General features: G+C 44.6%; 1 protein-coding gene across 2 annotated transcripts in view; it reads right to left on the bottom strand.

Moving 5' to 3' along the window:
• LOC127509268 (cytolytic toxin-alpha-like) overlaps positions 1 to 12336 on the bottom strand; it is a 27291-nt gene extending 14955 nt beyond the window's left edge. The window contains exon 1 of one of the 2 annotated variants that reach the window (XM_051887858.1): positions 12017 to 12336. In XM_051887858.1, coding sequence (XP_051743818.1) covers positions 12017 to 12041 — 25 coding nt within the window. In that variant the 5' untranslated portion in view covers positions 12042 to 12336. Of the gene's footprint in view, positions 1 to 8508; positions 8570 to 12016 lie in introns of those variants that run through there. The other variant, XM_051887859.1, reaches the window with a different exon arrangement.
• Between the last annotated feature and the right edge of the window lie 912 nt (positions 12337 to 13248).

The raw sequence follows: 13248 nt of genomic DNA, 5'->3' as shown, positions 1-13248 counted from the left end.
ACCGGAGCAAACTGTGTGCACTGGTGCGGTTCACGTGACACTAACGTATATATGCTATATATATGGAGAGGGCTCTGGAACGGACTCACAGGCTGGAGAGGGCTCTGGGGCGGACTCACGGGCTGGAGAGGGCTCTTGGGCGGACTCACGGGCTGGAGAGGACTCTGGGGCGGACTCACGGGCTGGAGAGGGCTCTGGGGCAGGCTCACGGACTGGAGAGGGCTCTGGGGCGGGATCACGAGCTGGAGAAGGCTCTGGGGCAGGCTTACGGGCTGGAGAGGGCTCTGGGGCGGGCTCACGGGCTGGAGCGGGCTCATGGGCTTTCCTCTTTCTCCTTACCCTGCACCTCCCAGTGGGATTTAGAAGGCCAGGGTCTTGACTCAGTGAGGGAGGGACGGTAGGAAAGTCTCTATGGGAAGGGTTCTGGTTGACCAGGTGTTGCCCATTGGCTTCGATGGTGGAGATATCTGATGAAAATTCCAAGATCTGAAGTCCATCCATCTCCCAGAGAGGCAAAGGGTCATCAAGGCATTTATTAAAGATACCTTTCAGTGCTGCATCATTATAGTCCAGCCCCACCGCCATGGTCTAAAATGTCTGGGCAAAGCCCCCTACCTCCATCCCCTGCTGGCTAAGCACAGTCAAAGCCTGAAGTCGAGCCATCCGCTCGTTTTCAGTGGCCGGAGGAATAATCTGAATCCCCATACTGCTGGATCTGTAGTTGATCGAGGTTTATGTCACGAAATGCTCTGAGACTTGCAGGTAAGATCCAAGTGCAGTTTTAATAAGGGCAATCCAAAATCGTCGTACAGCCAGGCAAGAGTCAAAAACCATAAATCAGTCCACACAAAACAAGAAAACAAAAACCGAACAGAGAAACAAGAATTCAGTGTGCTCAGACGTGCATGTAACAATAGTTAAACCTCGAACACAAAGGCAGAAAAAAACTCAGTATAAATAGACAGACACTAATAACATAACTCAAGACAGCTGGGTGCAATGAACTGATAATGAGTCCGGGAATTGGGTTATGGGAAATGGAGTCCGAGATAGTGGCAATAGTCCGGGGTGGAGTGCCCTCAGGTGGCTAATCAAAGGCACTCCAGTAGGTGATCATGACAATGCTACACATTTGCATGGGAGTATTAAAGGTGCTATCATTTTCTAATATGTTGCATGAATTAGGCTTTGCATGGAGTATTAAAAGAGAAAAGACCATAGCCTTGGGCAGCGCTACAACATGTGCCGCAGCTGTACTTCAGGCGATCCAAGTTTGAGTCCTGGCTCGAGGTTCAGGCATCTCAAAAAGTTTAATATTTGTAATATTACAAATAAATAAATAATAATAATAACAATACAAATATAAACATTTGAACATTTATTGATTCGAAACACTTTTCAAAACGTCTCGGTTACAAAGGTAACCCTCGTTCCCTGAAGGAGGGAACGGAGACGTACGTCGGACAGACCGACGAATAGGAATCTCGCTAGAGAGGCCAATCTACTTCGAGTGTAACTACAACGAGCCAATGCACATTGGCATGCAATCATATGCATCAGCTGCTCGCCTCACAGCGCGGGTATATAATGAGCAGCAGGTGCGTTGCATCTTCAGGTTTTCGCTGAGGAGCCGAACCGGATAGGTGGCAGCATCAGCGGGGTACAGCTACTGTGGCGACGGGACGTACGTCTCCATTCCCTCCTTCAGGGAACGAGGGTTACCTTTGTAACCGAGACATTCCCATTCAGTCGGTCACGTTCAACGTACGTCGGACAGACCGACGAATAGGAATCCCTACCAAAGCGCCACAGGAGCTGCCCCCTTCCAGCGCTCTGTTGTAAGCCACCTGAATCCCCTTGCCTAAGGACGGTGGGACAGGGCTAACACAGAGAGTGTCGATCACTGCTGTTCCCCAAAACCCATTCAGTGAGACTATTGGATAACGCTGGGAAAGCGTACCCTTCCGCTGGGAAAGGAACGCTGCGGAAGTCACATCCTTCCCTGAAGGAGTTACGTGGAGAAGTACATATGGACTAACCCCATAGAGCTGTACTACATATGGAAAAACTGGGGTGACTCCAACTCGATGAGAGGTGGGTTCTCCCAGAGGGAAAGACACAGGCTTCGTTTAGGAGTAACCGTGGAACTAGACATATGGGATCCCAGTAGGGTCACACATATGGTACCCAGCCTAAACCCGGTTCTCAAGGATACAAGGATACAGACGCTCCGCCACGTCGGCTGCCGAAGGGAGATCGGAGGACTCAACAGGGTCTGCCTTGTAGGGACTCTCTGGAGTGAAATCGCATGTAAGCGCAGCAAGCCGACACTAAGCCGGGGCTTCTCCGTGCCTCTGACCTGAACACGAGAGGAGACCGGCTCGACACGAAGGCTATAGAATCTAGCGAACGTGTTAGGTGTCGCCCAGCCCGCAGCTCTACAGATGTCTGTTAGCGAGGCGCCACGAGCCAGCGCCCAGGAAGATGCGACGCCTCTCGTGGAGTGCGCATGCAACCTGAGCGGGCAGGGCACGCCCTGAGCTTGGTAAGCCAGGGCGATGGCATCCACTATCCAGTGGGCCATCCTCTGCTTGGAGACAGCCTTTCCCTTCTGCTGGCCTCCGTAACAGACAAAGAGCTGGTCTGAGGTCCTGAAGCTTTGAGTTCTGTCTATGTACAGTCGCAAAGCGCGAACTGGACAGAGCAAAGCCAGGGCTGGGTCTGCCTCCTCCGGGGGAAGCGCTTGCAGGCTCCCTACCTGGTTCCTGAAGGGAGTGGTAGGAACCTTGGGCACATAGCCAGGCCGGGGTCTCAGTACCACGTGGCCGTCACCCGGCCCGAACTCTAGGCACGATTCGTCGACCGAAAACGACTGCAGGTCCCCTACCCTCTTGATGGAGGCCAATGCAACCAGCAGCAAAGTCTTCATAGACAGAATCTTTAAGCCTGCTGATTGCAAGGGCTCAAAGGGAGCAATCTGAAGTGCTCTCAGCACCAGAGCAAGGTCCCAAGAGGATATGGAGGGAGGACAAGGAGGATTCAACCGTCTCGCCCCCCTAAGGAACCTGACGACCAGGTCGTGCTGACCAACAGACTTGCCATCTATGTGGTCGTGATAAGCGGAGATAGCAGCAGTATGGTACTTTGAGGGTGGAGGGGGACAGCCTACGCTCCAACCCTTGCTGCAAGAAGGAAAGCACGACTCCGATCGAGCATCTTCGGGGGTCTTCTCGACGAGAAGAACACCACTCAACGAACAGGTTCCACTTCAAGGCGTAAGCCCGTCTCGTAGACGGTGCACGTGCCGAAGTGATGGTGTTAAGTACCTCGGGGGGTAAGTCACCTAGAACTTCCGCGTCCCGTCCAGGGACCAGACATGGAGTTTCCAGAGGTCTGGACGCGGGTGCCACAGAGTGCCCCGTCTCTGAGAAGAAGGTCCTTCCTCAGAGGAATGGGCCAGGGAGGGGCTGTCGCGAGGAGTGAGAGTTCTGGGAACCAGGTCCGGTTGGGCCAATAGGGCGCAACTAGCAGGACCTGCTCCTCGTCCTCCCTGACTTTGCACAGGGTCTGGGGGAAACGCATATTTGCGAAGGCACCGGGGCCAGCTGTGTGCCAGTGCATCTGTTCCGAGTGTTCCCTCGGACAGGGAGTAAAACAGCTGGCAATGAGAGGTTTCTGGTGAGGCAAACAGGTCTACCTGAGCCTCTCCGAACTCTCTCCAGATCAGCTGGACCACCTGGGGGTGGAGTCGCCACTCTCCTGGCAGCGCAGCTCGTGATAACTCGTCGGCCACACGGTTGAGCACACCGGGGAATGAATGACACGAAGCAACCTTAGATGCTTCTGACTCCAGAGGAGGAGATGGCGGGCGAGTTGCGACATGCGACGGGAGCGTAGACCACCTTGGCGGTTGATGAACGCAACGGTCGCAATGTTGTCCGTGCAGACCAGCACATGCTTGCCCCGTAACGGCCCTTAGAGGCAGCTCAGGGCAAGGCGTACTGCTAGCAACTCGAGGCAGTTGATGTGCCAGAGCAGTTGGGGGCCCGTCCACACCCCGGAAACTGCATGCCCGTTGTACGTGGCACCCCAGCCGGTGGTGGAGGCATCCGTGAATACCACAGCATGCTGGGACACCTGTTCTAGGTTTCTTCTGCCCGAAGAAACAAGGGGTCCGACCACGGGCTGAAGGCTTGGCGGCACTCCGGAGTGATTGCCACCTGGAAGTGCCGCGTTGCCACGCCCATCTCGGGACTCGGCCGTGAAGTTAGTGTTGAAGCGGTCTCATATGAAGCAAACTGAGCGGGGTTACTGCCGCTGCGGCTGCCATATGCCCCAGGAGCCTCTGAAAGAATTTCAGTGGGACCGCTGTCCTGCCCTTGAAAGTATTCAAGCAGTTCAACACTGACCGAACACGTTCCTCTGTGAGGCGTGCTGTCTGCTCGACCGAATCCAACTCCATACTGAGAAAAGAGATCCTCTGCACAGGGGAGAGTTTGCTCTTTTCCCAGTTGACCTGAAGACCCAACTAGCTGAGGTGTCTGAGCACCAAATTCCTGTGTTCGCACAACTGATCCAGCGACTGAGCTAGAATGAGCCAGTCGTTGAGATAGTTGAGGATGCGAACACCCTGTTCTCTCATGGGAACAAGGGCTCCCTCCACGACTTTCGGGGGGGGACGCCGGGCGAACTGAATCGCATAGCCGAGCCGAGTGGTCCGAATGAGCCAGCGAGACGGACTGGGGAGCACTAACCAGGCTCGCAGAGACCGTACAAGCGGGATCAAAGGGACCGCAGGCGTACCCGCAGTGAGGCAGCGAGGTGGAACACAGGGACGCAGCTCGGGAGGCTCTCTCTGCGAGGCGGCCCGAAGCGGGGTCAGAGTGTGCTGTGCTACACCTACCTGGTTCCACGGTTGGGCAGGGGGTGCAGGAGAGGCTTTGCTGCCTTCTCGACTGCACGCTGCTGCCCTCTGGCGAAGGAAGAGGGGGATGAGAGTGGTGAGGTTTTTCTCCTCCCACTGCTCTCCGAGCCCTCTTCAGACCCAGAGATGGAGGAACTGCTCTCTTTTTGAAAATTTGGGCAGAACAGAAACAAACCCAACAAACAGGATTTACCACCCTTCTGGACCACTGAGGTGGACATCGTCTGGCTGAAGGCCTGCGCCGTGACTTTGATCACGGTTAGTCAACAAGCGCAGCTCAACCCCGGCTCAGAACTACCCTCATGCATAAAGAGTGCCTTGGCCTCACATGCAGGGTGGGTGTGGTCTGTGAACAGCCACCCCACCCATAAGGGTAGTGAGAGAGTAAAAAACTTATGCAGATTTTGGCACTTTTGGCGTTCCATATTTATGGCACCAATATAGCTCCATACTGCCAAGTTTTCCATGCACATCCGGAACACCCGGGAAAGCATGGCTGTAAACTCTGAATCTGAGTCAGCATAAGCACACACCATTACAGTGGGCAGTGTCACCCTCATTTCCAGAGCATAACAGCCCTCTCTCCAATGCTGCAATCGACATCCGACCCTCAGCTGGAGCCCTGAATGAAATGCTAGGTTCCCTTATGAAAAGGACCAGCAATCCAATCCAGAAGCTGAGAGGGCGCTACAATGGAGATTAGGCAAGGAGACCGCGCATCTAGAGCGCCGAGCGAGCGCTGGGTTGCCGTGACAACCCGCGCTGCAGCCCGACAGCTCGACGGCACACGACACGCAGAGGAGCGAGAGGTTTGCTCTCGCTGATCTCCGCGGTCCCCCAGTGTCGGGCAGACCCGCGGCTGTGCTTTTACACACAAGCGGCAGCTGGCCAACAACAGACGGGGACTCGAGCTTCCCGGAGAAAGAAGAGTCACGACCTGGCGTGTCGATGTGATCATGTTCTCATACGAATACATGAACCACCCACGAACATCGTTTCAGCACGCGCCCAGACATGTGAAACGGTGATTGTGGCCGTCAGTGAGGACAGGAAACGTCCGCATCCAGAAACACACAAATAGAATGTCATCTTTAAAAAGACGCAAGCTATACTTGTGTAAGCTCTTTTAGGGACTTTACTCTTTTAAAGTGCTGAAGCACGCAGGGGAACGGCCGCCGCAACACAGACAGGGATTGTGTGCAGCCTGTCGTGTGCTCTTTCTCTCTCTGAAGGCGCTCACTCTTACCAGCCGTAAAAACGGCTTTCAGCGCTCGAAGCGCACCGTACCGGCCGTGAGAACAGCCTTCTGACGCTGTCAAAACAGCTATTTGCTCAATAATGGCAAATGAAACAAAAAACAGAAAATAAAGAGAGGACTTCGACCCCGCTGCTGTGCTGTTCGCCCGCACTCGAAAAAAAAGAGAAGTTCAACCAAAAAGCTTGACTCGTCTTCTAGCAGACGCTTGCTTGCAGAGAACAGGAACAAACACCGTTCGGCTCCGAAGCGAAAAGCTGAAGATGCAACGCACCTGCTGCTCATTATATACCCGCGCTGCGAGGCGAGCAGCTGATGCATATGATTGCATGCCAATGTGCATTGGCTCGTTGTAGTTACACTCGAAGTAGATTGGCCTCTCTAGCAAAATTCCTATTCGTCGGTCTGTCCGACGTACGTCGAACGTGACCGACTGAATGGGAACTTAGTTGTTCATAGTCTGTCATTTTTTTAGTGATAGGCTGTTTATTTTTATTTATTATTTATTATTAAAGTGTTAGTTCACCCAAAAATTTAAATTCTGTCATTAATTACTCACCCTCATGTCATTCTACACCCGTAAGACCTTCGTTCATCTTCGGAACACAAATTAAGATATTTTTGATGAAATCCGATGGCTCATTGAGGCCTCTATTGCCAGCAAGATAATTAACACTTTCAGATGCCCAGAAAGCAACTAAAGACATATTAAAACAGTGCAGAGTACAGTGGTTCAACCATTATTATATAGAGTATACCGAACGAGAATACTTTTTGTGCGCAAAAAAAAAATAAAAAAAATAATGACTTTTCAACAATATCTAGTGATGGCCCATTTCAAAACACTGCTTTGAAGCTTTACGAATCTTTTGTTTCGAATCAGTGGTTCGAAGCGCCAAAGTCATGTGATTTCAGTAGACGAGGCTTCGTTATGTCATAAGTGTTTCGGAATTTCAGTAGTTCATGTGACTTTTGCAGTTTGATACGTGATCCGAAATACTGATTCGAAACAAAAGAGTTGTAAGGCTTCGAAGCAGTGTTTTGAAATGTCGTTGAAAAGTCGTTATTTTGTTTTTTTGGCGCACAAAAAGTATTCTCATTGCTTTATAATATTAAGGTTGAACCACTGTAGTCACATGAACCATTTTAAATATGTTTTTAATACCTTTCTGGGCACCTGAAAGTGTTAATTATCTTGCTGGCAATACATTGTTAGCTAACTGTGTGATTTGTATATGCACATTGCTGAAATTACAAAATTGGACACAGTTAACTCTGATAACAGATTACTCCAAATTGTAATGTTGACATGCATTCTCTGTAAAGCTGCTTTGAAATGATATGCATTGTGAAAAGCGCTATACAAATAAATGTGAATTGAATTGAATTGAATTGAATCGAGAGCCTATGTTTCGAACAGACTGTGGAAAATCAGTCAGTCAATCAAAACGCACACACACACAACCCATAGCAAATCGTTATGGCAACGCCTTAGACTGAGGCTGCATGTCAGAGAGTGCTGCATTGTCTGAAGTCAGTCCCATCTCATAGGTTTTGAAGGTCAATGACTGTCAGCTATGGTTGCCAAACAAAAGCCATAAAATTAAAGTAAAATATCCTAATTTAAATAAAGTGCCAAAAATTTTAACAGATTTTTTCCTTATATATTTTACAGAAAAACACTGTTATTTTACAGGTATTTCCTGAATTATTACTAACAAACACATTCACTGTGAAATATCAATCTTGCAGATTTTACTTTAATTTTATAGTTTTTGTTTGGCAGTCATTTGACAGTGTTTTTTAACGATTTGTTTTTACAGTGAAGGTGTTTGATCATAATAATTCAGGAAATAGCTGTGAAATAACAGTGTTTTTCGGTTTATTTAAATTAGGATGTTTTACTTTAACTTTACTTTTTTTTTTTTTTTGGCTGCCAGTCATTTGACCATTTTATTATTTAACTGATTTGTTACTTTTTAATTACAGATTTTTTATTTTTTTTTTTTTACGTACATTTGAATGTAATTTAATAAAAAATAAAAAATATAAAAATACAGTAATTTTTCTGTTTTAAAAAAGTGCGATTTACTGTAATGTGTCATTAGATTAATTAGAGATTATGGAAACCGAATAACACATTTTGATAGGCTAAACTCACCAATTACTAATCATACCAAAAGTTTAAAGTGTGATTACAATTCCTAAAAAAAAGATCTGAGAAAGAACTGTTACAAAAGCAATATGCACTCCGTACTATGTCCTTTTTTAATTAAGCTTTTTTTTGCCAAAATAATGTAGGCCTAATAATTAAAAAGATACCTCTTACTTTTTTAGTCAGAAGATACTTAATTGTTAAGGTCCACACCAAAGTGCTCCTCGTTGCAGACTGTAGCGCAATGACGCTGTGGTCAAGCCAGCTGCTATTTAACCCTTGTGATGTGTTGAAAACCCAGTAACACCTTTTGTGTTTCTGGTCAAAAATGACAGGCTACAAAACTTTCCCACATACCAAGGATGTTCGGTAACACTTTAGATTACAGCCCGGAAAGTACTGTGTAATGACAACGAATTTACAGCGTAACTTTCGATAATTATAGTGTATAAAAATAAAGTAAGTACGTGTAAGTATAGGGGAACAATATGTAAAGTCTTGGGAATAAAGGGGTAACAACCAGGAAAATAACAAATGATTTATACTGTAAGTATTTTAGAACTAAGGGGTACTTATACTATTATGATAGACAACAATCTTACGTTTGGGAGCAATTTAGCGAGAAAGTGCACTGATTAAGTTGTTTCAAGGCAAGTAGAAAGAACTATTGCAATCTTTTTTAATACATGGGGAAATTTACTTTTGTTTCATGTAGTTACAGGGTAAATATGACATTGCGGGCTGTAAATTAAAGTGATGCTTGTTACACTCCTGTTTCATGTAGTTACAGGGTAAGTAATTAAAAAAAAAGCAAACCATCTATTACTCGGAAACCTTTATTTGAAAAACAACTTATTTCAAAACAGATTTAAAGTTACAACACTTCTTATTCATTTCTCTTGCTTGACTTCTTCCTCCTCTTGTTTCTCTTCTTCTTTTTCTTTCTTTCCACTGATGAATCTTAAGAGGGAATCCCATGTCATTTGCTATTCTGTATTAAAAGAAAATACAGTACACCCGGAAATGTGCTCACCGTTTACTCATCTTTTACCCTCATGCAATCTGAGATGTATACGACTTTCCTTCTTAAGATGAACACAAACAAAGGTTTTTAGAAAAATAAATAATCTCTGGGAATGCTTTATAATGCAAGCTCATGTGTTCCTAAAAGTCGAAGCATCAAACAGCACATACAGCAATAACTACAGTAATCCATACGACCCCAATGGATGAATCAATGTCTTCTGAAGTGAAACGATACGTATTTGTAAGAAAAATACCAAATATTTTAAAATTTTAAACTTTCGACCAACTGTCACCTGCGCATGCATGCGAGGGTTGAGAGTTCATGCTTGACTTACAAACAAACAAGAGAAACAAATAAGACAGAATAACAGAGACGACAGTTCTCGTGTGAGTTTCACATGAATCTCCCGCTAGAACGTCATGAAAGCTTCACGTTGCTTATTACAATATGCTTCATTGAGCGCAAAGTCGACTCTCATGCAGGCGCTGGTGACAGTTGGATGAAGCGAAAAGATGAATAGCCTAAACCATGAGAAAATTTTCTGGGTGTACTGTATTTTCTTTTAATTGGATTCCTTCTTAAGATTCATCAGTTGAGAAACAAGAGGAGGAAGAAGCCAAGCAAGAGAAACAACAACCAAAAAATGGACAAAATGTGTTACTTTCTGTCAGGACTTTAGAATTCAAAATGAAAAGTTGATTTAAAAAAAAATGAATAAATGAATAATAAGTGTTGTAGACCTGTTTTTAATTAAGTTGTTTTTCAAACAAAGGTTTCAGAGTCAGTGATATCAGATTGTTTGCGGTTTTTTTTTTTTATTAGGCCTACTTACACTCGTTTCATGTAGTTACAGGGTAACAAGCACCACTTTAATTTACGGCCCGCAATGTCATACTTACTCTGTAACTACGTGAAACAAAAGTATATTTCCCCATGTATTAAAAAAGATTGCAATAGTTCTTTCTACTTGCCTTGAAACAACTTAATCAGTGCACTTTCTCGCTAAATTGCTCCCAAACGTAAGATTGTTGTCTATCATAATAGTATAAGTACCCCTTAGTTCTAAAATACTTACAGTATAAATAATTTGTTATTTTCCTGGTTGTTACCCCTTTATTCCCAAGACTTTACATATTGTTCCCCTATACTTACACGTACTTACTTTATAGGTACACTATAATTATCGAAAATTACGCTGTAAATTTGTTGTAATTACACAGTACTTTCCGGGCTGTAATCTAAAGTGTTACCGGATGTTCTTTTAAAACAGCACACACAACCTTATTCATTTGAAGTTAGTTGTCATTCTAAATGTTTAAAGAATGTTACATTTACATTTAGTAATTTAGCAGACGCTTTTATCCAAAGTGACTCACAAATGAGAACAGCAGAAGCAATCAAATCAACATGAGTGCAACAGTATGCAAGTTCCGTGTCAAGTCCCAGTTTATCCAGCAAAGTGCTCATAGCAAGGATTTATTTAATATATATATATATATATATATATATATATATATATGTATGTATGTATGTATGTATGTGTATATATATATATATATATATATATATATATAGATGGAGAGAGAGAATAGAAAAAAAAAAAAAGGAAAAAGTAAGTGCTAAAATTACTGGGTCAAGTGTTGAAGAAAAAGGTATGTCTTTAGCAGTTTTTTTAAAATGGCTAAAGACTCAGCTGCTCAAATAGAGCATGGCAGATCATTCCACCAGCAGGGAACAGACCAGGAGAATGTCCGTGAGAGTGATTTTGTGCCCCTTTGGGATGGCACTACAAGGCGCCATTCACTTGCAGAACGCAAGAAACTTCTGGAGGGTGCATAAGTCTGAAGTAGTGAGTGTAGGTATAGTGGTGCAGAGCCAGTGGTTGTTCTGTAGGCAAACATTCGAACCTTGAATTTGATACGAGCGGCTATTGGCAGCCAGTGCAAACTGATGAAGAGAGGTGTAACGTGCACTCTCATCGGCTCGTTAAAGACCACTCTCACTGCCGCATTCTGGATCAGTTGTAGAGGCTTGACAGTGCATGCTGGAAGGCCTGCCAAGAGAGCATTACAATAGTCCAGTCTGGATAGAACAAGAGCTTGGACAAGAATGTGTGTGGAATGTTCCAAGAATGTTGTTCTAAGCATGTTTTGTCAGATCCATGATTATAATAGGAGAATAAAAATGGCTATATTATACTTAAATCTTTATATTCTGATTAATAAAAATCTTCATCAGCTCCCACATTGTTTAAATAGCAAATGCACTCGTGCCCATCTGTTCGCCCATGGGCATGCTGGTCTGAAAACGAGGTGTGTTCACGTGCATTGTTGGCATGTTGGCCTAAAGTCAATGGCACAGTATTTTTTTTTATTTAAAGGCCAATTCACACCGCACTGACAAACGCCAACAAACACCAACAAACTCCAACGAACTAGTTGATCATTGGATTTAGAATTCTATGAGAAAAAACTGTCATGTTCACACTGCCCCAACAAACACCGACAAACGAATCAAGTCTGACTGGGAAAATTCCACAACTACATACGTGTAACCATGTTAACAATATTGTCAGGCAAGTTTATTATATTAATAATATAGTATCATATATATTTTCATTGTATTAAAGTATTGAGGCAAAACAAAAATACTAACCTGAAATCCGAAGCGATGTAGCCATCGATCTGATCGTAACCTATTGCGTTGCAGTTGGTATACACCGTTTTTTAAACTTTTTTTTAGCGCGACCCTTTTTATTTACGTGACCCATAGGCCTATACAACCATGTAGCTAAACAAGCCAAAACGAATTAATTTGAAACGAAACTGAAGGTAAACCTGCGTTGCTCTCATGGTGGTTATACCTCTCTCTTTCGGTGAAGTGGAGCAGTGCTATTGCTGAATAGCACGGATTGCACTACGGACTATTATACCTTTTATGTGTTTTTTTTAAACTGTATTTTATTTTTTATAATTAACAGGCTGCGATGTCACGTTTAAAGTGCTTTGTTGTGTGTGCGTGAGGCGTGGGCGTGATCAAACAGCTGTTTTTGCAGGGGACTTGGCTTATCGTCACGGTTCGTGGCCAGGTTAGATTACGTCAGAGTTTGTTGACGTTTGTTGGAAAACTGTTCACACTGCTCAGACATTCCACGACCCAACAAATGCCGATTAAACATGTTCAGTCGGGTGAAAACAGACTCCGACCAACGCCAACAGGGGTATCACACCTATCCAACAAACTCCAACAGACAAGTTTGTTGGCGTTTGTCGGTGCAGTGTGAATTGTCCTTAAAGGGCACGTTAGTAATATACGCCTATATGCAGGTGCGCAACGCGCATACATTCTACACTCAAAAAAATGATTCAGGCCCTTCATAGATATGACACAATTAAATTTTGTTCACTTTACTTAAACATATCTAACTTTGTCACAACTTAATTTAATTGTGTTCAGTCAACCTAATATAATTAAAACTGAAGTTTACTTAATTCATTTGTGTCAAAACTACATGAATCATTTCTGTTGACATATATTTGTCACACACACAGGGATGCACAGCAGCACACAAACATGCCAGATATTACAAATAAAAGGATTACAATGTAAAAGATTATCATTGTGTAATAAAGATAAAAATGCCTACATGTCATAATGGGCAGTCATTGCATATATCAGAATGACCTATTTTCAGTAATGACGAATGAAATTGGCTAATTATTTGACCAATCGTGGCAATACACACATGTATTTAAACTGTATTTAAACCCGTCAGGTTGAGGGTGTCTATATTCCACCATGTAAATAGTGAATCCGCCATGGTGCAACCGCATCTGGCTTTTAAAGGGAATGGGAGATGACACTCTGATTGATTTATTGCGTGTTAC

This window comes from Ctenopharyngodon idella, chromosome 3 (assembly GCF_019924925.1).
Source record: "Ctenopharyngodon idella isolate HZGC_01 chromosome 3, HZGC01, whole genome shotgun sequence".
In the NCBI taxonomy this organism is placed as follows: domain Eukaryota; kingdom Metazoa; phylum Chordata; class Actinopteri; order Cypriniformes; family Xenocyprididae; genus Ctenopharyngodon; species Ctenopharyngodon idella.
Note: the sequence above shows the minus strand (reverse complement) of the source record. Positions and strands in the feature narration are given on the sequence as shown.